The sequence below is a fragment of the Martes martes genome (assembly GCF_963455335.1).
Source record: "Martes martes genome assembly, chromosome: 14".
In the NCBI taxonomy this organism is placed as follows: domain Eukaryota; kingdom Metazoa; phylum Chordata; class Mammalia; order Carnivora; family Mustelidae; genus Martes; species Martes martes.
This window is the reverse complement of record NC_137902.1, coordinates 16,463,911-16,489,382: the sequence shown is the minus strand read 5'-3', so window position 1 is coordinate 16,489,382 and position 25,472 is coordinate 16,463,911. Positions and strand designations below refer to the sequence as shown.

The window sequence follows — 25,472 nt, the reverse complement described above, 5'->3', positions numbered from 1 at the left end:
GCTGAAAACTGATCAAGATATTAGTGCTTAGCTTCTACAAGAATGCAAAACTAAGAACATGCTAGAACACTCGGTGTCTTGGCCCCTATGTTATCCTGGACTGTTCCAAGTTCTCATTGTTTACTCTCTTGCCTCCTGGGCCTGAAGTGGGGCAGCTTGAAGACAACCTCTCTCCTCCCGGCTTTGTTAGCCCCTTCATTGTCTTCAGTGTCCACTAAGTGTCACATTAAAACAGCCTTCTAGAAACCGCTTACAAAAGATGGCACCTGACCTGTTCCCATTCCTCAGCTAACTACCTCCCATGACCCTTACCCTGTTTTATGTTCTTAATCGCAGTTAACTGCCACCTGACATCCTGAATATTAGAATCTCTGCTTTTTAAAATTATCTGTCTCCTCCTTCAAAATATAAATTCCATCAAAACAGGATCCCTGGTCTTTGTCATTTCTATCTCTAGTGCCTAGAACAAGGCCTGACACAGAAAAGATGCTCAATAAGTACTTACTGAATCAATGAAACAAATTTAATACTCTCTCCAAAATGCCTACGGAAGCCAGAAGTGAAGTCATAGGTCATATTAGGGACCTTCCCAAGCGGGCGGCCACACACCCCATCTGAGGCAGCAACCACTCCTCAGTCCCAGCCAACTTGTCATGAGGAAATCAGTACCCAGCCCTGCCAAATACTGAGACTTTTCCAGAGAAGCCAAATACTTGCATTTACACATCAGAGTCTGTGTTTTTGTGAGACGTTGGGAATTACACCAGGCCGGGGGCAGCTGAGAGTCTAGGACCTGGGCAGGCTACCACTTAGGGACCTCTGGTCTAAATGCTGAGGTGATGGCTGGGGGTCCCCAGGTGGAGAGATGTCAGCAGTTCTTTTGTGTTGTGTTGTGGGGCCATGGGGAAGGCTGCAAAGCAAGTGAAGGAAAGTAGAAAGTAGCATTCACATGACACAAGCCCACAAGAGGGGCTGCGGTCTGAGGTTCCCAAGGATAGAGAGTGGGGCCCAAGGCTGTTCTCTCAGCACGATGGGGGCCCTAGGTAGAGACTCCAGGCTCTGGAAGATTCCCACTCTGGAAGGTGGTGTGAGGCAGCTTGAGCGGATGGGAACAACAAAGGACAAAGACTTGGAGCCTTCCCAGAACATTCTGCTCTGTACCAGGCTTCTCAGGCCTGACCTGGGAAGTGGGCTGGCTGCAGGCCCCGTAACGACTGAGAGAGGCTTCTGCCCCAATTCAGAGGGATGCGGAATTATAGTCAGATTTCATTCAAGGTAAAAGCCGTGTTAACACTTCTCTAAGGGGTGTGTGGTTGCCTCTGGCTCACCCTCCTGAAAACGGAATTACCAGAATGAAGAGGTTGAATTTGACTTGTACCATCACTTCTGCTTTTAAAAGGCAGGTATTAGGCATCAGAAGTCATGCAGAGAAACCACCCCAGTGAACTGGGAATGGACCCTGTATGAAACTCGGTGACCACTCACTGCTGAGGTAAGCGCCACACAGCCCTCGTCTGCCTGGCCAGCACCGTGGGCCGGCTCTCCTTTGTCCATCCCACCCCACCTCACATCAGGTAGAGCCCTCACCCTTGCCACGGTGACTACCTCAGGCCATCCAAGCCTTAGCCCACAAGCACACAACAGCATGGCCTTCGGGATTGGTTCAGACAATAGGTCTTAGCCCGGAGTGCCCAGAAAACAGAACATGAGGCAAAGGCTTACATTCAAGGACTTTATTAAGCACTGTAGTCCCAGGAAGCAGAAGAAAGGAGGCAGGAAATAGAGGGGTGACACTGAGTATGAAGGTTCATTGTCAAAGTAGCTGCTAACTGATGCGAGGTGCCTTGGACCGCTTGAGCGCCATCTTCGGAGCCATGCTCCTTGCGAACATGTGCTACAGGAAGGAAGGGGGAAGAACATATCTGTGGCCCCTGTCTCCCTTTGGTGCAAGTTTTGTCCCATTGGGTGTTCGCTCCCCTACATGTCTATGCTGTGGGTATGCCCATGGCGTCCCACAGCATCTTATGGCTCGACAACAGGGAAAAAGCAAGGGCAACAGAAGGCCAAAGATGCTGTTGGTCATGCCCCCGTTGAAGATGGCAAGCCCACACGGAGCCTGCCACCCCCGCTGAGCCTGAGCCAGCACAGGCAGGCCGAGGTCCTGAGACAGGTGAGGCTGTGTGGATCAGAGGTGGCTCCTGACACGTGTCTGATATGCTGTCCAGCCCGCAGAGCGTTGGGGACTTGGGCTGGGTTGTCACCAGCCAAAGCCAGATGGTGGAGAGTCTTGGTCCTTGGTTTGGTTGCTTCTGCCAACACTGCCTCATGTTTCTTTGGCTTTTTTTTTCTTTTTTTTTTAAGTCTTGACTCACAGGGAGATTGTGATCCGTGAAAAACCCTCACATTTTGTTTCACATTAATGGCTCTCATGTTCAATGTGTGGGTAGTTGATTTTCTTTTTGAACTTAAACACAGCACTGATTGATCTCTTCGATTTCCTCCCGTTGACGGTGGCCTCGTTGCTGCAGCTGGTCTAGAATTGCTGGTACCTTGGTTCTGTCACCCAGAATATGAGGTAATTCTTCCTAGCTCTGAGTCATTTCCAGTGCCCTCCAGGGCCGTGGATGTGAAATGGTTTTGAAATTGCAGAGATGACAAATTCAGACTGAGGAGAAAGCTCCGTACCCTTTGCTCTGTCACTGTCACTTTCCTTAAACTGGAGCTGTTCCTCCTACGCCGTGTCTACCTTAGCTTAGGTTCTCCCAAAAGCAGAGCTTGAGGTGAGGACTTGGATGCACACAATGTATTTGGGGAGTGCTTCCACAAGGCAGGAGTGAGGGTTTGAGTGAGCCCGTAAAGTCAAATGTATTATTTTGAAGTAATTACCATGGTGGGCGGCCTATAACAACACATAACATAACATAACATGCTGCTACCCCTACCTAGAGCTGAGATACAGACCCCACCCCCTCCTTTCCCCACCCCAGGACCAAGATCCAAACCTTGCTGAAGAGAGGATGTCTATGGCTCACTAGGTGGCAGAAAAGTCACTGTGGTGTCACGCTGGAGGAACTTGCTAGAAATCTGTCCTCTAGAACTTTCTGGAAGTCCACCCTCTGGGTGCTAGAGAGAGTTGTTCATAGGAAGTTATCTCAAGGGAAGAATTCTGCTATAAAATCATCTGAAGGAATGTCAGTGTTGCTGGGTTCTGCTGGCTTCCAGGCATAGCAGTAGCTGGGCACTGGAGAAGCCAGGTACATGCAGGAACCCAAGAAGCCTCTGTAACAGCCTGATTCTCCAGGAATGGATAGGAAGGAAAATTCTTTTTTTTTTTTTTTTAAGGCAACCTGATCCTGGTTCTGCCACTAGCAAATTTGTGATACAGGGCACTTCTCCGAGCCTCAGATTCTTTATCTATGAAATGAGCAGAGGGATTAGTTGTTAAGGCCCCTTCCAAAATCTAACATTGTGTTTCAAACTTATTTATAAATCAGTAATGAATTTTCTTTACTGATAGGGACTTTTCATTTCTTAAATGATTTGCAATTGAATTCCTTTAGAAAGTAAATTATATTAGTGTCTACAAGACTTCGTTATCACACACATTTCAGAAATATAGATGCTAGAGTAACACAACCTGTCTTAATCTGTGTGGGCTGCTCTAACAAAATACTACAGACCATGTAGCTTATAAACACCAGGAACTTACTTCTCAGTGTTCTGGAGGCTTGAAGTCCAAGGTTAGGGTGCCAGCATAACCAGGTCGTGGTAAGAGCTCTCCTCGGGGATGCAGACAGCAACTTCTGCCTATGCCCTCATAGGGTAGAAGGGACTGGAAAGCTCTGTCCAGTCTTTTTAAAAGTAAGGGCACTAATCCTACTCACTAGGGCCCCACCCACAACTCCTGATGTCAGATGCCAGCACTCTGAGCATTAAGTTTCAGCATATTAATGGGGGTGCAGTGAACACAAACTTTCAGCCTACTGCATTGGCCACATGGGAAATAGTGTAACTGTTTAAAATATTCAGGAATTAGAGATTTTTGCTGAAGTTAATAAATTATAATTATGCCCTGACTCTTACCTGCTGCCAGTCTTCCTTAAACCAAGGAAGTGTCCTTACCTGGTGAGATTCTAGAGACAATCCTGAAGTCTGAGGCGCAGGGTGAAGTCCGCAAACACAAAGACAGGATGTGATTCTTGCCTGATCTCACGCCATGAGAGATTCAAGGTGTACAAAGTTTTTTTAAAAGCAATTATTTCTGGCACCGATAAAAATCACAAAAATCACATAATTACACCGCGGTGTGACCGAGTTAATTAGTTGCGGTCCTGAGGAGCCTTGGAGAGAAAGGCTTTGGAGGTGCCGGCTGGAGGCCCAAGAGTGAAGAAAGGCAAAAGTGTGAGTGGTGCGTGCGGGTGTGTGTGTGAGCGCGCCCGTGCACCTATGCGGGGCTCTAGGGGTAGGGGCGAGGTGGGAACGGGGAAGTGCAGGGTCCCTCCCACGTTGGACAGTCAGGGTCCCATGCCCAGCGGCTGACACTTGGGGGCGCTCAATAAATATAGCGGGACTGATTCTGGCGCTTCCTCCGGACAAGTTCGCCCAGTTGCGAGGCGGGAACTCGCCTACGAGAGAGAGGATTTCTGGGGTCCTACCGTCCTCGAGCGCACCGAGGCGCCCCCAGAGCGGACACCGGAAACCAACCCGCGACTCCACGGCTGGCCCCAGAAGCCCGGCCCCGGAGAAGGTAACTCCAGCCGCTGCGGGCGCCGAGCACCCCTCCTCCCCAGGGTTGGGGCGCCAACAGCACAGATTGGGGTCCGGGGCCTGGCTGGGAAGAAGCCCTCTGGCTGTGGGGCTGGGCTCCGGGTACTGGTGCGGAAGCCCGAGGGGAGGAGCAGACGGGGGACAGCAACAGCAGGAGAGAAGGAGGGGCGCCCCCTGCCAGGCCAGCGCCGGGTCGTCGTCGAGCGCCGCGAAGTCCCCACTGCGCGCTCCTCCGCGTGCGCGACTGGGGCTGTGCGCGCGGCCGGCCTGCAGAGCGCGCTCCCGGTCACTCCCAGCACCGCTGGGGGTGCAGAAGGTGCTCCCCCCGGGGCTTCTGAGCGCGGCGTTGGGGTCGTAGAGCTGTCGGCAAACTTCACCCAGCACGCTCTCCGGGGGCGCGGCCAACTTCGCCAGCGCGCCTTCCCCGCCCCCCCGGCCGACGCGCGCGGACCACGGTAAAGACCCCGCGACCGGTTCTGCAGGGGGCGCCCTCCCGGAACCGGGCGCGCGGTGGAGCGGCGGCGCTGGGCTCGCGAGCGACTCTGGGGAGCGCACCCGTGCGAGAGGGAGGCGGCGCCCGCGGCCCGGCTAGGCCCGGGACCCTGCCCCGCGCAACTCCGCCTCCTGCCGCGCCCGGCCTTCTACTTTCGCTTTCGCTGGGGCGGCCCCAGACCCTCGCCGCGGAGGGACCGAGACGCACGCCAGCTCTGGCCGTCCGGCCGCCGCGGACACGGTAACTTCGGCCCCCGCCTCCGCTCGCGCCCCTTCCGCCCCGGCCGCGCGCGCTCCTTCCCGGCCTCTGCCCGCCGCCTCCCTCCCACCCAGCCCGGCGCCCCTCCCACCCCCGGGCCGGTTCTCTTCCCACCACCAACCCCCGAGCTCCCCGGCCCGCCTGCGCTGACACTTTGGGGAGAGAGCCGGGCACCGCTTGCTCGGCTCCGCAGGTCCTCCCTTCCCGGCTGGCCGCGGGATTTGGAAAAGGGGGCGTGGATTGAGACCGGCGGGAGGGGATCGTGATCTCGCCGGGCTGGCCAGCGAGCGCCCCCAGGGCTGTCTGAGCGCCGGTCCCCGCGCCCCAGTTTGTCAGCTGTGGGCCTCCCTGTGCCTGTCCGTTAAATGGGAACAGTGGTGACCGCGGGCTGAGGGTCGCTGCGAGGATGGAAGGAGGTGATGGTGCACATGGCAGTGCCTCGGTCTGGGCTCCGTGTGCGGGGAGCTGCTGTCAGCCTGGCCGGGGCCACAGGTGCAGGGCTCTTGAAGATCCCTGGAGGAAGTGAAAAAAGGCAGGACCCCAGGCGACCTTTGTATTGAGTTTGTCATTGCTCTGGTGGACTACGTGGCACTGAACTTTGTTTACTTAAAGGCTGTTTCCTCCTTCAGGGGCTCCTGAACTTCAGCCTGCATAGACAGCCCTCACCTGGGTTCATAATCCACCTTTGCTTCCTGTTAGTTGTATGGCGCCCGGGGCAGGTTCCTTAAACTCTGAAGAATCCGATGTTTCTTCTGCAACATGGGAGGAAGGAGCCAGCCTGCTAGCAGGGCTGTGAGCCTCTGGTGATGGGGGTACTCGCGTGCCAGCAGAGCCCCTTCTCCAAGTGCCAACGGTGAACCGCGGAGGCCATCAGGGCAGCTTCTCTTTGAGCCTTCAGGGGGATTGTCTTCACGGGGGCAAGAGTGGGTGCAGGTTGTGTTAGGTCACTTTTTAGAGGAAGCAGCTGCAGTGAGTCCATCCTCCCACCCATGGGGGGGGGGGAGGGGAACAGTCCAGGATATAGCCGCGAAGTGATTTCCGACCAGAAGTGCATACCAGTCGCCTATGAAAATGTGTTTAGAAATAATCGCTAGAGGAATTTTTTTTTTTTTCTCCACAAAAGCTGCTTAGGATGTGGATGTGATTTTAAAATATAGGTGAAGGTTGACAGCTGAATGCTTTTTAGTCTTGGGTTCTGCCAATAATGGTGATAATGGGGAATAATTATTGAACATCTAGAATGTGCTACACTGGGCTTAGCACTTGACGTGCATTTCTCCATTCATCCCCACAGCCAACCTGCGATGTAGGCATCGTTATCTTCCCATTTCACAGATGAAGAAGCTGAGGCTCAGAGACATGGAGAACTTTGTTCAAGGCCCATGGCTAATAGATGGAGAAGCCAGTTTAACCCCCGATCTGCCCCTCCCCTGACTGGGCTCTGAACTTGGTTGTGTTGTCTGTCCTGTATCAACAATTTATTCAGGGCACTGAATGATTTAAACATTTAAATTACGTTTTAGTTAAAACATTTATAAGGAAATATTTATTGGGGTGCCTGAGTGGCTCAGTCTGTTAAGCACCCAACTCTCGATTTGGCCTCGAATCATGATCTCAGGATCTCAGGCTCCAGCCCGTGCCTCAGCCTCAGGGCTGGGTGTGGAGCCTGGTTAAGACTCTCTCTCCCTCTGCCAACCCCCCACCTTCCCTCTCTTAAAAAAAACGGGGTGTGGGGGGTGCCTGGGTGGCTCAGTCATTAAGTGTCTGCCCTTAGCTCAGGTAATGATCCCAGGGTCCTGGGATCAAGCCCTGCGTGGGGCTCCCTGATCAGCGGGAAGGCTGCTTCTCCCTCTCCCACTCTCCCTGCTTGCGTTCCCTCTCTTGCTGTGTCTCTGTCAAATAAATAAATAAAATCTTTAAAAAAAAAAGGAACAAAAAATATTAATTGAGTGCCCACTGTGTCCTGGGCACTTTTCTATGACTAGAAGAAAAAAAGGATGATTAAGATACACTCTCAGTCTGCAGATAGGGTCCTAGTGGGTTCTAGTGACAACAAGAATGGCAATAGCTAACATAGAGGGCTTACACAGAGCTCCTGGCAGCTCTAATGCTTTCTGAGCGGGCACCTGGGTGGCTCAGTGGGTTAAGCCTCTGCCTTCATCTCAGGTCCTGATCTCGGGGTCCTGGGATCGAGCCCCGCATCGGGCTCTCGGCTCAACGGGGAGCCTGCTTCCCCCCACCCCCCGCCTGCCTCTCTGCCTACTTGTGATCTCTGTCAAATAAATAAAATAAAATATCTAATGCTTTCTGAGCATCACATATTGATTCATTTAAAGAGAAGATAGACACCTTTCACTGAAGACACACATGCCGTTGGATGAGCGGCAGCCATTCCATGACTGACTGACTGTCTTGGCAGCCTGAGCCCTACAAGGGCGACAGACACCAGAGAACAACAGTTAGGCCTGCCCTCTCCAGGCACAGCAGAGGTGAGATAGGCCTGGATTTTCTTGATGGGCTCTGAGGGTGAGTGGAAATACGGGGTCAACACCAAGTCTGGGCTTGACCGAAATGATGTGGCCAAGATTAGGTACCCGCTGGGTCACCCTGCTAGCAGGGCAGTGAGCTTGATTTTACCCAGAAATGAAGCCCAGCCTCATAGGAGTCAGAAAGTCACTGAACGTTCGCTGTCCCCACTGTCTAGGAAGTGGAGACACAGAAGACCCCTGTGGACTCGTGTTTGGAGGGAGAGCTCTGGAAAGCACCCCCTCCCCCCCTTCTCAGACCTCAGGTCAGATATCCCCTCCCCTGAGAACCTTCCCTAATTCCTCCGAGGCTAAGTCCAGTTCCCTCGCGTGGCCACAGATTGTGGCTCCTCGTGACACTCACTGCAGTGGCAGCATGACATCTGTGCCATCCTTTTTTCAAAGCCCCATCAAGGCAGCACCAAGTCACTGTGCCCCCAGCTGTGTCCCTGGCTCCTAGCATCCAGCCTGATGTGTCAGACCCCCCAGTAAACATTCACTGAATGAATGAAGAGGAATCACCAAAACTCTTCTCAGGACTCCCCCAACATCAGAACCAATATCTGGCTTGCTTAGGAGCTGTTTTGTTTAGGGTTGTCCTTTCTTAAAAAATTGGTCCCCTTGTTTTATCATCGTATGTCCTAGACTCAGCCTTGAAGACAGCATCAGCAAAAGGCCCGAGGCTTAAATACCACATGTCGAAGGTAGCGTCCTTTTCTGATGGATTTTGTCCAACTCTAACTTCCTAATTTTTAAAATATTTCTGTGCTTTGCTAATGGCAATCCCCATGGAAGAGTAACTCGGTCTATATAAAGGGGATGAAATAAAAACTATTGAGTGTTTCCACATGCCTGGGTTTATGCTTCTCTGATCCAGGGATGAGGTTATCTCTGTTTTTAAGAAACATTTTGCACTCTAATCTAAAAATCTAACCGCCACCAACCGGACGCTCGGGTTGGGTGTTGAGAAACAAGATGGCCACCTGGCTTCCCACGGTCCTTGGAGAGAGCCTGTGGGGGACCCTCCCTCCCTCCTTCTCGGTTCCCTCTTCACTCTCCAGCTCACCCCTAAGGGAAGCTGCAGGGTGACGTGACAATGCCACTCCGAACTCAAGGCCTCTTCTTCCAACTGGCTGCATCACTTTTAGCTGATTCTTTTCCTTTGGGCCCTTGGTTTCTAACCACTCCAGTCAATTAATATTTATTCAGTAAGCACCTTCTTGTGTTGGAGGCTTCTGCCGGGATGAACTTAGAACTGTCTTGTTTGAACTAAACAATAAGAGTGAAAACAAAAGACAAAGAGAATGGGGGTGGGGGGAGCTGACGTGATAGGTGTCCTCAAGGCAGATCGCCCTGCGGTGCTGCCATTTTAGCTGAATTCTGAGGACTGATTATTAGCAAGCTGGGCACTGGGCTGAGATGTCCTGTCCAGCAAACATGTGGGTGGTGACTTCCAGAAAGACAGAACCTGAAATGAGCATAATATGCTGAAGACACTGAACGGCTGCATGGCGTAATGGTAGAGGTGGAGGGGGTGCTCTGGGGTGCCTACTGCTGGCTTCAGATAGAAGTTATGTAGCCTAGAACAACCTAGATAACTTTTTCTAGCCTCGCCTACCTCATCTCAAAAAGCAGAGATCACAGGGGTGGTCTAACAGCATTATTGAGAGTGTGAAATAAGGTAACGCTCACAAAACAATTAGCACATAAATAATAATAAAGTTTCTGTTCTTTTCTTAAGATTTGATTTATTTATTTGAGAGAGAGAATGAGTGGAGGAGGGGGGGGGCAGAGGGAAAAGCAGACTCCTCACCAAGTTGGGAGCCCGACCCGAAGCTCGGTCCCAGGACCCCCAGATCACGACCTGAGCCAAAGGCTGATGTTCAACAGACTGAACCACTAGGTGCTGTTCTTACTGTTTCTATTCTTAAGTTTCTATTCTTGCTGTTATTTTTTATTCTTTAAAGTAGAGGGAATAGTAGATTAGTAGGAGATCCGACATTTTTTGGAAAAGGCCAGGTAGTAAATATTCTAGGCTTTTCAGGCCACATAGTTTCTGCCACAATTGCTCAACTCTGGTTGCCGACAGTATGTAAACGGATGGGTATCTCTGAATTCCAATAAAGCTTTATTTGCAGAAACAGGTGGTGGGCCGTAGTTTGCAGGCGCCAGTACTAGATAAGACGGGGTCTTAAAATCCAAGGAGATGGGTTTAGATTTGAACTTTTTAGATCATAGGGCTCTCTTGGAGATTCTTGAGTGGGAAAATAATTTGATGGAAATCTCTCCTGGTACAACCATGTAAATAAAAGAATCTGATACAAACAGCTTTGTACCCCAGGTTGCTGTTGTGTTTGAACTGGGTTTGAGGTGATGCCAGGAAGAGGATGAGCACCTTATAACCTGTCAGGAATGTAGGGGAGAGTTTCTTGTCCTACAAACCTTGACCAAACTCCCACAGCTTATCCTACACAGGGAACCTTTAACAAAATCCTGGAGGCCATGGAGGCTGAATGCGACGCTCTGTGAGGGCACGGATTTTGTTTCCTTTGCTGCTATCTCATCCATCTCTCAAACAATTTCCGGAAATAAAGCTAGTGCTCAAGCACTTGAATAACTTGTTGGTGCAGGATACCCCGGAGCCTAAATATGCAAGGTGGCCCACCTGCCAGCTTAATTAAAAACTGTGTCGCTAGTGAGTGCTGCTTAGAAATATCCTGAGGCTAGTGATGCCACTAAATACCAACAGTGTGGTTGGTTTTTCTCCTTCCAGATGGCAGATGATCAAGGCTGTGGTGCAGAGCAGGCAGCTGGAGACACAGGCAGCCCGGATGCGGTTGATGCTAAGCCAGATCGGTCCTCCTTTGTCCCGTCACTCTTCAGGTAAGTTTCCTTCCTCGCCCTGGGCCTCTTCAGCCTGCCGTGCCTCTGCCATTGCCACACACGCACGGGTGAGGGATCGTCTGGGCCAGAGGTCTATGCTGCGCCTAAAAGATTTGCACAGAATCCTGCCAGCTGTCTGTGACAACACTAGGAAGCCCGTGTGCACTCCCTGTCTCTGGGAGCAAGCCAGACTTGGTGGTGGTGGGGGGGGTGGGCGGGGGTCTTCCTGTCGGTAGCTGTGCCTCTGGACAGCAGCCGCCCAGGAGTAAGGAGCTGTCCTCGGTGGAGGTGAGTTGCAGCCGACCTCCTTTGGGGCAGAGTCTATGGGCTGCTGCTGCCACTTGGGGCCAGGTTTGGCTGAAAAGCAGAATCCAGGGACACAGTACAGGGGGTTTTAGGGTAGCGCTCCAATGGAGGAAGCCTCCTGTCTAGTGATTCTCACCTTGTCTTTTCTTGAGTTCACTTCTAAAATTCTAAATTTTGCATTTAGTAAGAATAATAGCTTCTTTTATTACATTTTTGTATGCCGGCTCAGTGTTGCGTGTAGCCCTCACAATCTCAGGCGATAGTTCTGTTGTTATCATCACTTAATAGGTAGGGAAACTGAGGCACAAAGAGGTTTGCTAGCTTGCCTCTCTGATGACAGAGATTAGAACATACACGGTACCAGCATCATCAACAGCTCTACCGTGCTTTCCATTTAAAGGTGGGGCTGCAAGGACACGGAGGAGGGGTCCCTTACTCCCTGCAACCCTAGTCATGAAATGGCAGGCGGTGGGGCTTCCTGGCAAGAAGCTAGAGTGCTTTGTGGGTCAGAAACATCTGACTATTGGGCATCTCCTAAGCCAAACCCCACCTGGGAAGGACAGTGACAGAGATAAAAGTTGAGGTTAGGGAGTGCTCCCAAGCAGTGCTCAGGAGGGGAAGAGTTGGTGATGAGGGGCAGCCTGGCTCCCTGCCACATCCTGGAGAGACCCTGGGGTCTTACCATCCCAGACAAGATCCGAAAAAGTGGGAAGGGCCCCAACATCCTGGACCCGAATTCCACTGGCCTTGGTAGCCATTTAGGGTCAAGAACACCCAAGAAAATGATCAGAACATACAGCTCCAACCCCTGAAAAATTTTGAAAGCCATCAGATCAGTCCATCCAAGCTAAACCCCTCCCCAGCGCATGCCCCTTAGAACGATGCCCATCAGATGTTTCGTTCACGTAGCTGCAGAGTGATCTTGTAGAACTACACACGCACTCATCCATTTTAAGGCGACACAGAAATTTCTTGTCAAATAGTTGCGAATGATGTGAGAATATTTCAGTTTTCCCAACTCTTTTTGAGGCTTTGGGTGAAGCGGGTTGCCCGTGGTGACAAAGAAAGAGGAACTGTGTAATGGCCATTTCACAAGGCTTGATAAAGCCTTGTGGTGTACTTGCCAGAAATTATGAAAACCAGTGGTGTGTTGTAACTATTGACATTTAAAAATCACTCGTTTATATGTATACAGTGGAATCTAAATCCACAAGTTTTTATTGTTGTTGTTGTTGTTGTTTTAAATTTTATTTATTTGAGAGAGAGAGAGTGTGTGTGTGTGTGTGTGAGTGGGGTGACTGGACAGAAGGAGAGGGAGAAGCAGGCTCCCTGCTGGGCAGAGAGCCTGATGCAGGATTCGATCCCAGGACCCTGAGATCATGACCTGAGCTGAAGGCAGAGGCTTAACCCATGGAGCCACCGAAGTGCCCCATCCACAGGCGTTTTACAACCACATTTCTCCATTAAGAATGGACACGAGCAAGCTGTCTTTAACAGCTAGAGTTTCTGTTGTTTCTTTTTTTTTTTTTTAAGATTTTATTTATTTATTTGACAGACAGAGATCACAGGTAGGCAGAGAGGCAGCCAGAGAGAGAGGAAAGGAAGCAGGCTTCCCGCTGAGCAGAGAGCCCGATGTGGGGCTCGATCCCAGTACCCTGGGATCATGACCCGAGCCGAAGGCAGGGGCTTTAACCCACTGAGCCACCCAGGCACCCCTTTGTTGTTTCTTTTTTCCTCAAACTCTTGTTTTCCCTCCCACACAGTATTTTATTCTGCTGCGATGGGTGCGGTTGCTTGAAAGTCTTTTATTGCTCACCTCATCATGAACCTCTGTACCATATAGCTGTGCACGTAAACAGATGCATAAATTATAAGGCCTTTTTCCGGGTATCAGGAATATTAAAAGAAATTTCTCCTACATTAAGTTACTCATATTTTCTCCTAGACTAAGTTTCTGTCCTGGCTATTGCTGATTCACTGTTGGTCCAAACAAAAATGTTGATAAATCATCAGTGCTGTAAAATTGTTACTCACCACAATAATACATAGAAATTGCATTTAAATTGCAGCTTATCATGGGAAAGCAGGCTTTTAAAAGCTAGTTTACAAATAAATGGACAAATAGTCATTGCTAGAATAAGGAAGTTCCATATCCCTTCTCTTGCATATTTGTCATTTTTAGGGGTAGAGACGCTGAGAAACCATGAATAAGTACATGGGATGACAGCAGTTCTGCTCTAATAATGCCACTTAATTCTTTGAATTCCTTCTAAGTTCTCTGCCAAAAACTGACAAATCAATTAGTTCCTTCTTCAGTTGCATTGAAAATGATTAGAAATTACCTGACTTACAAAAGGAATGTTATTCAGCCCTTAGAAACATTTACTTTTTTTTCCTTTCTGGGAAGTACACTCAGAAAGCTTCATCAGAACTTCTCGAAAAGCTTTGTGCAGTGGCAGTATCGTAGCCAATGTGGTTTATCCGAGGCGCAATTGAGAACTTCTTGAGAACTTGAGAACTTCTCAAAACTGTACATTAAACCTGTTCCTCTTTACTTAGAGGCAACTTATGTAACCCCAAATATTCCCGACAGAGATAAGATAATTAAAACAGCAATGCTAAACATTTGTTGGTATCCTTCCCCCCCCCTTTTTGGTAAATGCATATTTTAAACTATCTGCTTTTTAAAATATTTCATTGTTAAGACCTTGGAGCTGCAAATGTAGCTCATTCACTTAGGTAAAATGTCTGTTCTGTCTTCCAGTTGACAAAGCCAGTCCTTCTTGTCAAACCAATCAACCTCACCAGAGTTGCTTTCAACCAGTAAAGCTCTGATACCATTTTCAGTTCAGCAAAGGTGTTATTAGGTATCCCTATGACAACCAACCATGTTTCTGATTCGCGGAGGATAGTGGGTGGATGGATGGGTGGATGGATGGAAGGAAGGTTGGATGCATGGATGGATTGATGGAGGTAGGTAGGGTGGGGAGAGAGGGAAGGAAGGGGGAAGGAAAGGCACAACGAAAGTGCTCTGTTTACCTCCCTGAATCAGTGTTTATTTGCTTTGCTGTCACAGAACTCTAGCCCAAAAGTGATGGTCTTTGGAAATAATCAGGGGATAAAAAAATCAAAGTCATATAAAAACCACATCACTCTCATTCCATTCTACTATATTACATATTTTTATTAGTATATTTTTAAACATATAATTGAGTTTGGAACAGCCCAGTGTGTCCCCAAACAGCCCCATTTCTTTTCTTTTTTTTTTAATATTTTATTTATTTATTTGACAGAGATCACAAGTCGGCAGAGAGGCAGGCAGAGAGAGGGGGAAGCAGGCTCCCTGCTAAGCAGAGAGCCCGATGCGGGGCTCGATCCCAGGACCCCGAGATCATGACCTGAGCTGAAGGCAGAGGCTTAACCCACTGAGCCACCCAGGTGCCCCAGCCCCATTTCTAATGCCATCCTTCACCCTCTTTAGACTCTTACACAAATAGGAAGCCCATCGTGGTGCCTCATCCAAGGAGACCCACAGATACTGATACTTGAATTATCTGTTTGTTAGAGGATATGGAGGTTTTGACATCATCTGGGAATTAGGATGGATGAGATTCTGCTCTTTTTTCGTATATTGGGATATAGGAAACTGAGAAAGGGGAGGCAGTAAATCAGGCAGACCAGTTTTAGGAAAAATGCATGTGGGAATTGAAGATCTGATCATTTCCTTAAAGCTGCCTATGTCTGCACCCCTTGGAAGGTCTTTTAGTGCCCTGTTGGAAGACCTCTGCCTTACAGATGCATCATTTTGCAAAAATAGATACAGTCTGTGATATGGGTTTGGTTTTGTTTTTTTTTTTAACCCCCTTACATCCTTTGGAAAGGTCAATAAGCCCTCCTGGTCTTCTGTATTCTAGTGCGCTATACCTTTTTTCTTTAATAGCATGGCTGACGTTGACCTCAAGCTACATGTTATCAAAATAAACAGTAATTATCCTTGCAAAATACTTGAATTATATTCCATTTTCCAATTAAATTTTTGAATTACATTAAACAGGCAGGGGCCAGATTTTAAAAGGGCTTGTCTGTAAGTCATGTTAGGGATTTGGAAGCTGTTTATATTTGTTGTATGGATTACGAGACATGACTGTTGAATTATCAAACAATACTTTGCTACAGTAAATGGCAATTTAATGTCTTACTCTTCCAGGCTGTGAATTGTTAGTTGCTTATTTTCTCTGCCTTCACCAGGCATCGAACTCAAATCCTGTATTATGTGATACACAGGCCACCTTCCAAGGAGGCAGTCAATTCAGATAAACTTCTTCCAGAATTTGTGATGAACCCTTAAAATTTAGGTTTTTCCTTTCATTTGTTTTTTAACTTAAGATGGAAGGTTCGTTCATGTGGCTTTAAAATTAACCATATCAGGGGTGCCTGGGTGGCTCAGTCGGTTAAGAGTCTGCCTTCAGCTCAGGTCATGATCCTGGGGTTCTTGGAGGGGTCCTGGGATGGAGCCCCAACATCATCGACATCATCGGGCTCCCTGCTGATCAGGGAGTCTGCTTCTCTCTCTCTCGAATAAATAAGTGAAGTATTTAAATAAATGAATAAAATTAACCATGTCAGGTGCTATTTTGGGTCACTAATTCATTATTTCAGACGTTCATTAAATATCTATGGAGCAACAGTGAGAAGTTAAGCCCCTTGTACCAAGTCCCATAGTTGATTAGTGAAGTTGAACCTTCACTCGCCTGCTGCTGCCTTCTCAGCTGCTGCCTTAACATATCAGGCTCTGTGTTCGGCCCAGAGCTGCAGCTGGAAACAAGGTCAACAAGACCCACATGACCCCAGCGCCAGACACTCAACATTCCTGCTGGGAAGGCAGGCATGCAACAGGTAACCGAGGCAGGGTGGTGGCCGGGCAGGGCAGAGCAGGGCGCTGGGGAAGTAAAATTGAAAAGGAGGCGTAGCCTGGTCTTGGGTGAAAGAAGCTTTCCCGGGAGACGTGATGTGTGCTGAGACTTGATGGGGCAGGAGGGTGGTGAAGGGGGGTGTCGGTGCATGAGGTCAGGGTGATGCATGCTGGCAGGAATGTGGGATGTGGCAGGTACCCCAGAAGAGGAGACTGGAGAAATAGGCAGGGGCCAGAGTTTAGAAGGGCTTGTCTGTAAGTCGCATAAAAGATTTGGAATCGATCCTAAGAACAAGGAAGTCATGAAAGAGTTTAAGAAGTAGATTGACTTAGGGGTGCTTGGGTGGCTCAGTGGATTAAGCTGCAGTGCAGGGCAGGTCCTGAAGAGGGGGCTGTTGCCAGTGGAATGCGGCAGGTGGCGCGGAGCCTCTGCACCCCAGAGGTGACCAAAGGGAGGAAGGGCCGAAGAGTGGAGAGATGCTGAGGAAAGTGGCACCTGAACTCCACGGAAGACTGGAGTCATCTGGTGACCCCTGAGTCCTTCGGTTAGAGAAAGGGGTGATGAAATCCCTATTTCTATTGTCATAATGACAGAAGGGCACCAGCGTTTGCCACCTTTCATCGCTTCCCTGAACATTCCTGCTGCCTTGGCTTTGCTGCCCGAGAGCGTGTGACAGATTTGGGTGGTGCCAGTGACTTGGCCTGAGGTGGGGTGAGACTCAGAACAACGTGATTTGCCGCGAAGAGTGGGTGTCCATGGGCACACCTGGCCCGTCCACAGGGTCAACACCCTGTGCCTTCAGCTCTGTGTCTTGAGATTCTAAATTCTGCTGAATTTAACTCATGAGGGGGACGTGAAGAGCGAATCTGCCAGTGTGTGAGCATCCGGGCTGCTTCTGGTTCTCCGCGCCCCCAATAGTGGGCACCCCGCCAGCCTGTCCTGTCCCCAGCTCCCTCCTCCAAGGTGTCAGAATTCTCTCTGGTAAGGCAGTGGGTGGGGGACAGTGGTGGCCCCTGCCCATTTCTAATTCAGGACACCTGCCTTCCCCTTCTGACTACAAGGATTTGGGGAAACAAAAAAGAAGTCCCCTTCCCCCAACCCTGCCATGTGGGGGGAGGACTCACTGTCCCCAGGTAGTTCCAAGCTGTGACTTACCTTGGCTTTGTCGCCTCAGTGTCACTAGATGGCATCACAGCCTCGTTTTATTTCCATTCCTTGGGCCCTGAGTATACCCGGCTGTTCTTTAACTTTACTTAAAAAAAACAAAACAAAAAAAAAAAAAAACCTTATTAAAACGTTTTCTAATTTCCTGATTATAGAAGAACATTTGGAAAATACAGGAAACCACAAAGGAAAAGTATTCGAGATATTAATTTAAAATGGGTCAAAGTGTTTGGACTTGTAAACAGAAAAGACTTCGAAGAAATCAGTACGTGCACCGTCGGCATTCGTTATGAACTACAGTTTATGGAACAAGTTCTAGAATCATCTGTGCAGGTGAAGAGGGTTTCCTCTTGAAGTAAAGGTAAAGGAAACCCTAGCACCCAGCCCAGGGGTACCCACCATCCAAGGTCACAGCCTTGTCCCTGCCCTGGGTGTGAACTCAGGTTCTTATTGAATGCCTAGGCATGGCTCCGCAAATGAAAACCAAGAGCTAATTGCTGAATTGTAGTGTACTGGGAACTGTGGAGGCAGGGCCAGGGAGGGAGGAGGAGGGAGAGCCGGAGGAGCTGGAAGTGGAGTTATCAGAGGACAGGAGGAGCCTGCCGGTCAGGGCCAAGCCACCGTGAAAGTGAGGATAGGCTGGGCCTTGAAGCACGGGAACGTGCGTGGAGGCCCCTGGACAGGATGAGCTGGGTCCTGGAGGCACCACTGTAGGTACAAGACCAGGCACCTGGCAGCTTCCTGCAGGTCCTCCCTGGGGCACACTTGAGCTGTGAGGCTCCTTTCTCCTCCCTGCTAAAGGAAATAAAAGGCAAAGTAGCAAACAGATTTCACACCCTCAAATTTCCCCAGGATCTTGCTGGAAACTTCTGCCTCCCTGCAGGGGGTGGGTGGTTGTTTATCCTTCTATATCCCGAGCCAAGGGGGCAGGAGAAAAGCCTCATTTTTCAAAACTTGATAAACTCCCAGTCTTTGAGGCACTCGTTCAGAGCCCACAGGCGTTCTGCTTGGTGTCACCTCTGTGCTCCGGCCGTTGTGCTCCTCTGATGTATTTAATGATGGCCACTGGCTTCTAATTCTTTCTCCTCCATTGCCACTCGGGTTTCTCCACCAGCTAAGGGTTATATGTAAACAAATCCCCGTAAAAATATGTGTTCTTTGTATAATTATGAGAAAGATCCAGGTGGCCTATCTTTACATTTGGAGGTGAGGGGGTGTTTCAGGAGAAGTGATGATTTGGAATTAGAGGAAAGGACAAAGATAGCAGACCGTTAGCTCATTCCAAAGAGTATGTTCCAAATGAGGCAAAGCTCTTTTGATCACACCCATTGATTCAAAGAGAGCCAGGTCCGTCTGGCCGCCCCCACCCCTCGCAAAAAAAAAAAAAAAAAAAAAAGGAATGTTAAAATATAACCCAAGGAGTTGGCTTTTCCATAAAGGAAGTCTTTGAATTCTAGGTGATAGAATACCAGATGCCTGTCTCCCAAATTTGTATGTAAACGGTACTCAGGGTTCAGTGCTGTGTTTGAAGTGGTGATGACACCACTTATAAGGACAGCAGGAGTGGTCTGGAGGCGGACATCCCAGGTTCTAGTCCTGGCCTCCCAATCACTCCTTGAAGGACTAGCAAGTCCTTTGATTTTTCTGAGCCTCAGTTTTCTCCTCTGCATTATGGGGATGTGAATAAAGGCCCATGGCATTGTTTGTGAGGCTTGAATAAAGTAACTGTGAGTTTGCTGAATGGCGTGATGAGGAAGAAGATACCGGACATCCTTCCTGAGGAGGAGGAAATCCTCCCATTGTAATGTTAAAACTAGAAGACTCCTGAAAATGGGATGTCTCCCAATTCCCTCCTCTAATGGTCAAGGAAAGTTAAGACCAGGGAGGTAAACTGCTCTCTTTACCCATGGTCACCCAGCAAGACCAGACCCGACACCCAGCTCTAACTTGGGGTCCAGTCCTCCGCCCCTTATTTCGAGCGCCAGTCCTGACTGTGGTGGCATGGAGCTTTCCAGCCGCATTAATCCCCCCGCAGCGTGGTTTTTCTCTCCTGCCCAAGTGGGTCAGCAGATTTAATTCTTCATTGAACTTGCTCCCTTTCTGCCTCACTTCAGCTGAGGGATGGACGCGTTCCAGCAGGGCTGGCGATGGGCTTTCCGATAAAGAGAGCCAAGTGCCCGTTACAGGAGCAGAGAGCCACGCTTCTGAAACAGTGTCATGGGATCTAGAAACTTTGAAGCTCCACACGTGCAGAATCCCGCCAGTTATTTTAGGTCATTGCTCTCCTAGAAGGGAGAGGTGAGCTGGAGGGTTAAAAGAAAACAAATGAAGAAGGTGAGTCAATGATCAGGTTTTCATAGTAATGAAAATGTTAAAACACCCTTCCAGGGACTCCTGGGTGGCTCAGTCGGTTAAGTGGCGGCCTTCAGCTCAGGTCATGATCTCGGGGTCCTGGGACCGAATCTCGCATCCAGCTCCTTGCTCAGCAGGGAGCCTGCTTCTCCCTCTGCCTGCCGCTCCCCCTGCTTGTGCTCACTCGCGCGCGCTCTCTCTCTCTCTCTGACATATAAAATTATAAAAAAATAAAATCTTTAAAAAATCACTATTCTAGAAGCAAGTCTAGTTATAGAGAAGTACTATGAGGAGCGCCTGGGTGGCTCAGTCGGTTGAGCATCCGACTCTTGGTTTCCATTGAGGTCATGATCTCAGGGTCATGAGATCGAGCCCCGTGTCGGGCTCCAAGCTCAGCAGGGAGTCTGCTTGAGATTTTCTCTTTATCTCCCTCTGCCTCTCCCCCCATCTAAAATAAATAATTGAAATTATTAAGAAAGGAAGGAAGGGGGGCTAGAAAGGAAGGAAGGAAGGAAGGAGTACTATGAAACCAAGGCCTCTTTTTTCTCTGGAGCACGTGCAGTCACAAGTAATAGAGGCACAGTGTGGCCTGGCACGTTCAAAGCCCAAGCTCTCTGGAGAGCTCAGGGTGTTCTGTCTGGCACGCTTCTGTTACGGAGTGTCTGCCGTTCCTCTGAAGGCAGAAAGGATAAATGCAGTGAGTTTGTCAGAGTGCAGGCTGGGTCCTGTTAGCCACTCTAAGTTCCGGAGCCTGCAGCCATAATACAGACACGAGTTTCAGGCTCTTGAAAGGGAATCCTGTCCTTGATTCCCTCCCTGGCTGATTTATTTTAGTCTTTTATCGATTTTTTTTTCCTTTTTCTTTAAGAGAGAGAGCGAGAGCATGCCTGAGCAGGGGGGTGGCAGGGCAGAGAGAGAGGGAGAGAGAGCCTGAAGCAGGCGCCACACCTAGCACAGAGCCCGACGTGGGGCTCGATCCTGCCACCCTGAGATCATGACCTGAGCCGAAATCGAGAGTCAGTCACTTAACCAACTAAGCCACCCGGGTGCCCCTTTTATCCATTTTTATTGTCAAGAGGTCTCTGTGCTTCATTGTTCGGGAGGAGGAGGGAAACATGCATGTGGATAAGTTTGGGGGAAGGACTCCTTTTCTCCCCAGTCTATTTTAAACCAGCTTTGTTTCCCAAAGTAGGTGTATGCTTGCAAATTTGAGTTTCAGAAAAGAATGTACAGAGACGTTTTCCCTTTGTTCACAGACCTAAGGATGACAAATGTTTCAGTTTGCCCAGGGGTAACAGGTACTGAGCTCCACGCCTTCCACTGGCCGTGACTTTGAACCAGGAAATTGAGGAAAGCATCGTTAAACCATTTGTTTCGTTTTCGTGTGTTTACATTTACCTCATTGCGTTTGGAGGGGTGAGATGGGAAAGGGACCCCTGGATCATTCACTTTATTCAAGACCGTTGCAAAAGGTTTATCTGCCTTATTTGAAAATTAAGGTGCTTGGTCTGCCTCTGTAGTCTTTTGTTTTATTATTTGTGTTAATACCTTGAGTACTTTTATAAGAACTCCGATTAATCACAGAGTCACCCCCTATTTTTGTTCATTTACTTGCATATACTTTCACACATTTCGCCATTTCTGTGTGTGCCGTTCTGCCACCTTTTGTGGACAGGCACTTTGGTGGGTCACCCCATCTGCACGCTCATCACTTTAAAAAGCTGTGTGGTATTTTATCCTACTGACAGTCTCTTGCTTAGCCATTCCCCTCTTTCCATGTTTTCACTCTTACAAGTGGTGCTGCTCGTTGTATCTTTGTGGACGTTTGGGGTTCCCCCCACCCTTCAGATCCCATGCTCCTAGAAAGTCACTTTTTCTCTAGGGAGCTGTCCCAGAATGGGGAGGATGTATCAGTGTGGGCCCGGGCATTTCTGCCGGTCAGCAGAGAAGGGGGAGGCCAGTGTGACTTTCCCAGCCCCAGTGTGAATGGTCCCATGGAAAACTCCAGCCTGTAGTTCACTGCTGATTCAGTCACGGGCCTTCAGGGCTGGGCGGGCTGTGCCAGTCTGCTGCCCCCGGCTGAGCCCCGAGCATGTTGAGTTTTTATTATTACAGAGAAGAAGGAAACTCGCTGCCCAGAGTTGCCGGGCGAAGCCTAGTTCTGATGCACAGGGGGGTGCTTCCGGATGGAGACACGAGGTACCACCTTCACTCTTTCCTTTCCTCTCCGCCTTGCTCTGTGCCTTGGTATGTCAGGAGTGTCGGGGACGCCCACCGTTCAGACGTTGAAACCATGAATGAATCATCCCAAAAATATTTAGACAAAGCAGCTACGAAAACCAGAGCTCTAGTTCCGAATGAAACAGCCCTGGGGAAATGTGTGCCTGGTGGTGTGTTTACTTTCCTGCTGATGAATGTCTGCAAACAGATAGAGCTTCTGGGGATCCTATTCATGGAGACGCTTTAGAAAATAAACAGTAGCAGGTTTGCATGTTTCTATCCCCTTCCAAATATAGAAAGGTATAATTCACATCTCGAGCAGCCTAGGGGATCTGTTAAGAGGATAAAACCTGTATTTATCCACTCGGTGATGGGGAAAATTACATTCACACCCAGAGTGGATTGTAAAAATTCATTGTGCACTTTCTGAGGTTTTTTACTTCTTCGTAAAGGAGGCAGAGTATTTTTATCCTGTAATGTTTTCTGGTTCAAGTTGCCGTAGGCTCTTCCAGGACGTCTCTTTATATAAACAACCATCAGAGCTTGGTTGTAATTTTTTGCCTCCTGACTTTGTTGAGTTGACTGAGTTGGCCTTGCGCTGTGGAATTTGAGGTTCCAAAAAAATGGGTCTCTAACCTAAGAAGGGAGGGTCATCTAGTTTCTTCCTGAGAATCAATGCTGTCTTCATCTGTGTTCCTAGCAGATATTTGAGCTTATCTGAATATGTTTAGGAAGAGAAGATAACGGTCCTTGCTCATACTGGTGAGGAAGGGCAGCACAGAGAAATGAGAGAGATGGTTAGGAAGCACTGCTGTAAATGAACTTCCTTTTGCATTTTAGTGCACACTTACGAACACTTGCTAAGTCGTTCTGCCAGCCTGTCCTGGTTAGTGCAGTCTTGCTTATCTGGCCCTAAGAACAGTGATTTCATGGTCAGATTTATTTTTTTTTAATCTGTAGCCAATTGTTAAACACAGGATCTTTTAAGAGGATTTGGAACTTTTAATTCACTCTTCTGGTTTATCATGAGCCTTGCACTTAATAGCAGGTTTCAAAACAAGAACCCTGTGTTTCTCTCAGCATAGTAATCTTGGCCAAAGTCTTCAGAAAGTGAAAAAGGTCAAGATAAAAGCTGGGTTTATCAGCAGAGAATTAGCAGAGACAGAGGAGAAGGGGTGGGGGGGGGCGGGGTGGAGAGCAGGTAGAACCCGAAATACTAGAATCTGACTTTAAAAAATACCATGGCCAGCTTTAATTTGCTGTGTCTTTGCACGCCTCTCATCTATCCTTGGCAGGATGAATGGGATAATGATTATGAACAGGCTCTGTAAAACATAAAGCATCACACAGACATTAACAATCCTTGTTGCTGGTGACATGCTAGATGGGAAGGGGTTCCCGAACCGTTTGCACCATTGGTCAGATTCAGGGGAAAGGCTAGCTTCCATCGATCTAGTCCGGAAAGAAGCTCCACGAACCCTCCCTTTTGGGGACTGTGCCATAGCCATGCACGCGTGTTCCCGGATCTTCTGCAAAAAAGTCCTGTGAACTCAGGGCAGTGAAAATGGCCACTTTTAGAAGATCTTATCTCTGGGGGAGGATCACCAGCTGAAGAAATGGCTCATCTGGATCCCTGAAAGCTTCTTAGTATCCTTCTCGTTCCCCAGCCCCGGGCGAGCCTGCCGTGCTGTGGACTGTTGGCATCTTTCTGCAATGGCTAATTAATGACCACAATCTCTTTGGAGCCCCAGAGGCCTTTGCCCCTGTCCAACAGCAGTTGTTTATCTGAGGATCTGCTTGGCTCCAGCAATTGATTTCCAAACAGACAGTAACTCTTCATGAGCTGCTGGCACGGGGATTGCAAAGCTTCCTGCCCTGGATTCTCAGTTACTATGCCCCCAAGGCCATGCAGGGGACTCTCCAAACACTGGGCAAATGAGGCAGAAGAGGGGTGGCATTTCCTGGGAGCATTTCGGTTGTGGTGTTCAAGTAACTGCAGCCCCCCCATTCTGTTTGCCTGGCACCCCTAGGAGACCTTGCAGGTTTCCAGGAAGTTGTAAATCACACACATGACCCCGCAGACAGTCTCGCTGCTGCCTAGGGGCACCATGCACAGGCCGTGCTTCCCGAGGTGTACCTGGTTCGACCTTCTGGCCACGAACCAAGGGTCCTGAAGGCTGCGCCCACGTGGGAAGTGGCCTTTGACAGGAGAGGGCCAGCTGACTCTTCTGCCCAGCATGGGGCTCAGCAGTGAAATGTTAGAGTCAAGAGGGCCCGTGCAGGGGCACCTGGGTGGTTGAGTCGGTTAAGTGTCTGCCTTTGGCTTGGGTCATGATCTCGGTGTCCTGGGATGAACCCCACATCAGGCACCCTGCTCAGCAGGAGGTCTGCTTCTCCCTCTGCCTCTGCTCCTCCCCTCCCCACCATGAGATCACACACTCTCTCTTTTTCTCAAATAAATAAAATCTTTTTCTTATAAAGGGCCCAAGTGGTAGGAGGACAGGCTAATGCTGAGGCCCTCATACATCAGAGGGTGTGAACATCTCTAGGACGTTCTGATTCTCTAAGTCTAGGACAAGGTCCTCGAATCTGGATCGTAACAGAGGCAAGGAATGCTGGAATAGGGGAGTTGGTTTTGGACCTGTGACTGAGTCTGGGCTCTCACCCCAGTCTGGCATTGTGTTCTCAGACAAGCTCATGTCATCTTTTCCTATGGGATGGGGCCAGTACCCAACAGAGTTGTTGGAAAGACCTACGGGGTCTTTGGCAGTGAGTCTTCCAAAGTGGTACTTACTGTGGCTGTATTTATTAACACCGTTGTTACTGACACAGAGAAGAGGAGGAAGCTCAGAAGACTGGGGAATAAAGTCACATGTGAAATCACAGTGAAACACAGAATCATGGGGTCTCTTAGGAGCCCTTGGAACGAGTAGCACAAAAAAGTATGAATCCAGTAATCTTCAAAATAGGCCAGAAAATGAAATCCATTTGCAGCAGGTGATTTTTAACTACTAAATAATCTGTATTTTAACCCTTTCAATAACTGATTCACGTGTACGAAAAAAGAGATACAGTCACATTCTTCCTCCTTCCTGCTGTCCTTGCCCCTGGCCCCCATCACACGGGTGACCACTCGTTATTCTATACAACAAATACCATTAGTAATAACAATAACATTTGTGCCCTGTCGACTGCAGGCCACACACTGTCCTAAATGCTTTGTGAATATGAACTTGTTCACGGGCTGTGAAGCAGATGATATAATTTTATCCTTTTTACAGAGGAGGAAGCAAAGCCTAGAGAGGTTAAGTAACTTGCCCGTGATCACTCAGCTACGTGGTAGAACCAGGTTTCAAAGACCAGCCGTCCAGCCCTGGAATTAATGGGTTTATCCATTATGTGACCCTTCCAGAGTCTTTATGCAAATACAAGCGAACAAAAAGATACGGTTTTTTCCCCTCTTTTCCCCAAAGGGTAGTATACTATTCTCATTGTCCTGCCCCTCTGTTTTCTTTCATGCTTCATCTGCGTTCTGGAAATCATCCCACATCAGGACACAGGGAACTTCCTTATGCTTTCTTGCAGGGCTGT

General features: G+C 49.0%; 2 protein-coding genes across 3 annotated transcripts in view; one reads left to right on the top strand and one right to left on the bottom strand.

Moving 5' to 3' along the window:
• Window positions 1-1,720: 1,720 nt before the first annotated feature.
• Window positions 1,721-6,832, bottom strand: LOC308354986 (uncharacterized protein; the record flags this gene model as incomplete). Its single annotated transcript, XM_080822913.1, has 4 exons — window positions 1,721-2,899; window positions 3,003-3,123; window positions 3,710-5,355; window positions 6,818-6,832. The coding sequence occupies 2 exons, from the start codon at window positions 6,830-6,832 to the stop codon at window positions 4,246-4,248; spliced, it is 1,125 nt and encodes a 374-aa protein (XP_080679039.1). The 3' UTR covers window positions 1,721-2,899; window positions 3,003-3,123; window positions 3,710-4,245.
• Window positions 4,595-25,472, top strand: part of CASP7 (caspase 7) — a 29,690-nt gene continuing 8,812 nt past the window's right edge. Inside the window, exons 1-2 of one of the 2 annotated variants that reach the window (XM_080822856.1) lie at window positions 4,595-4,747; window positions 10,817-10,926. In XM_080822856.1, coding sequence (XP_080678982.1) covers window positions 10,817-10,926 — 110 coding nt within the window. In that variant the 5' untranslated portion in view covers window positions 4,595-4,747. Of the gene's footprint in view, window positions 4,748-5,293; window positions 5,501-10,816; window positions 10,927-25,472 lie in introns of those variants that run through there. The other variant, XM_080822855.1, reaches the window with a different exon arrangement.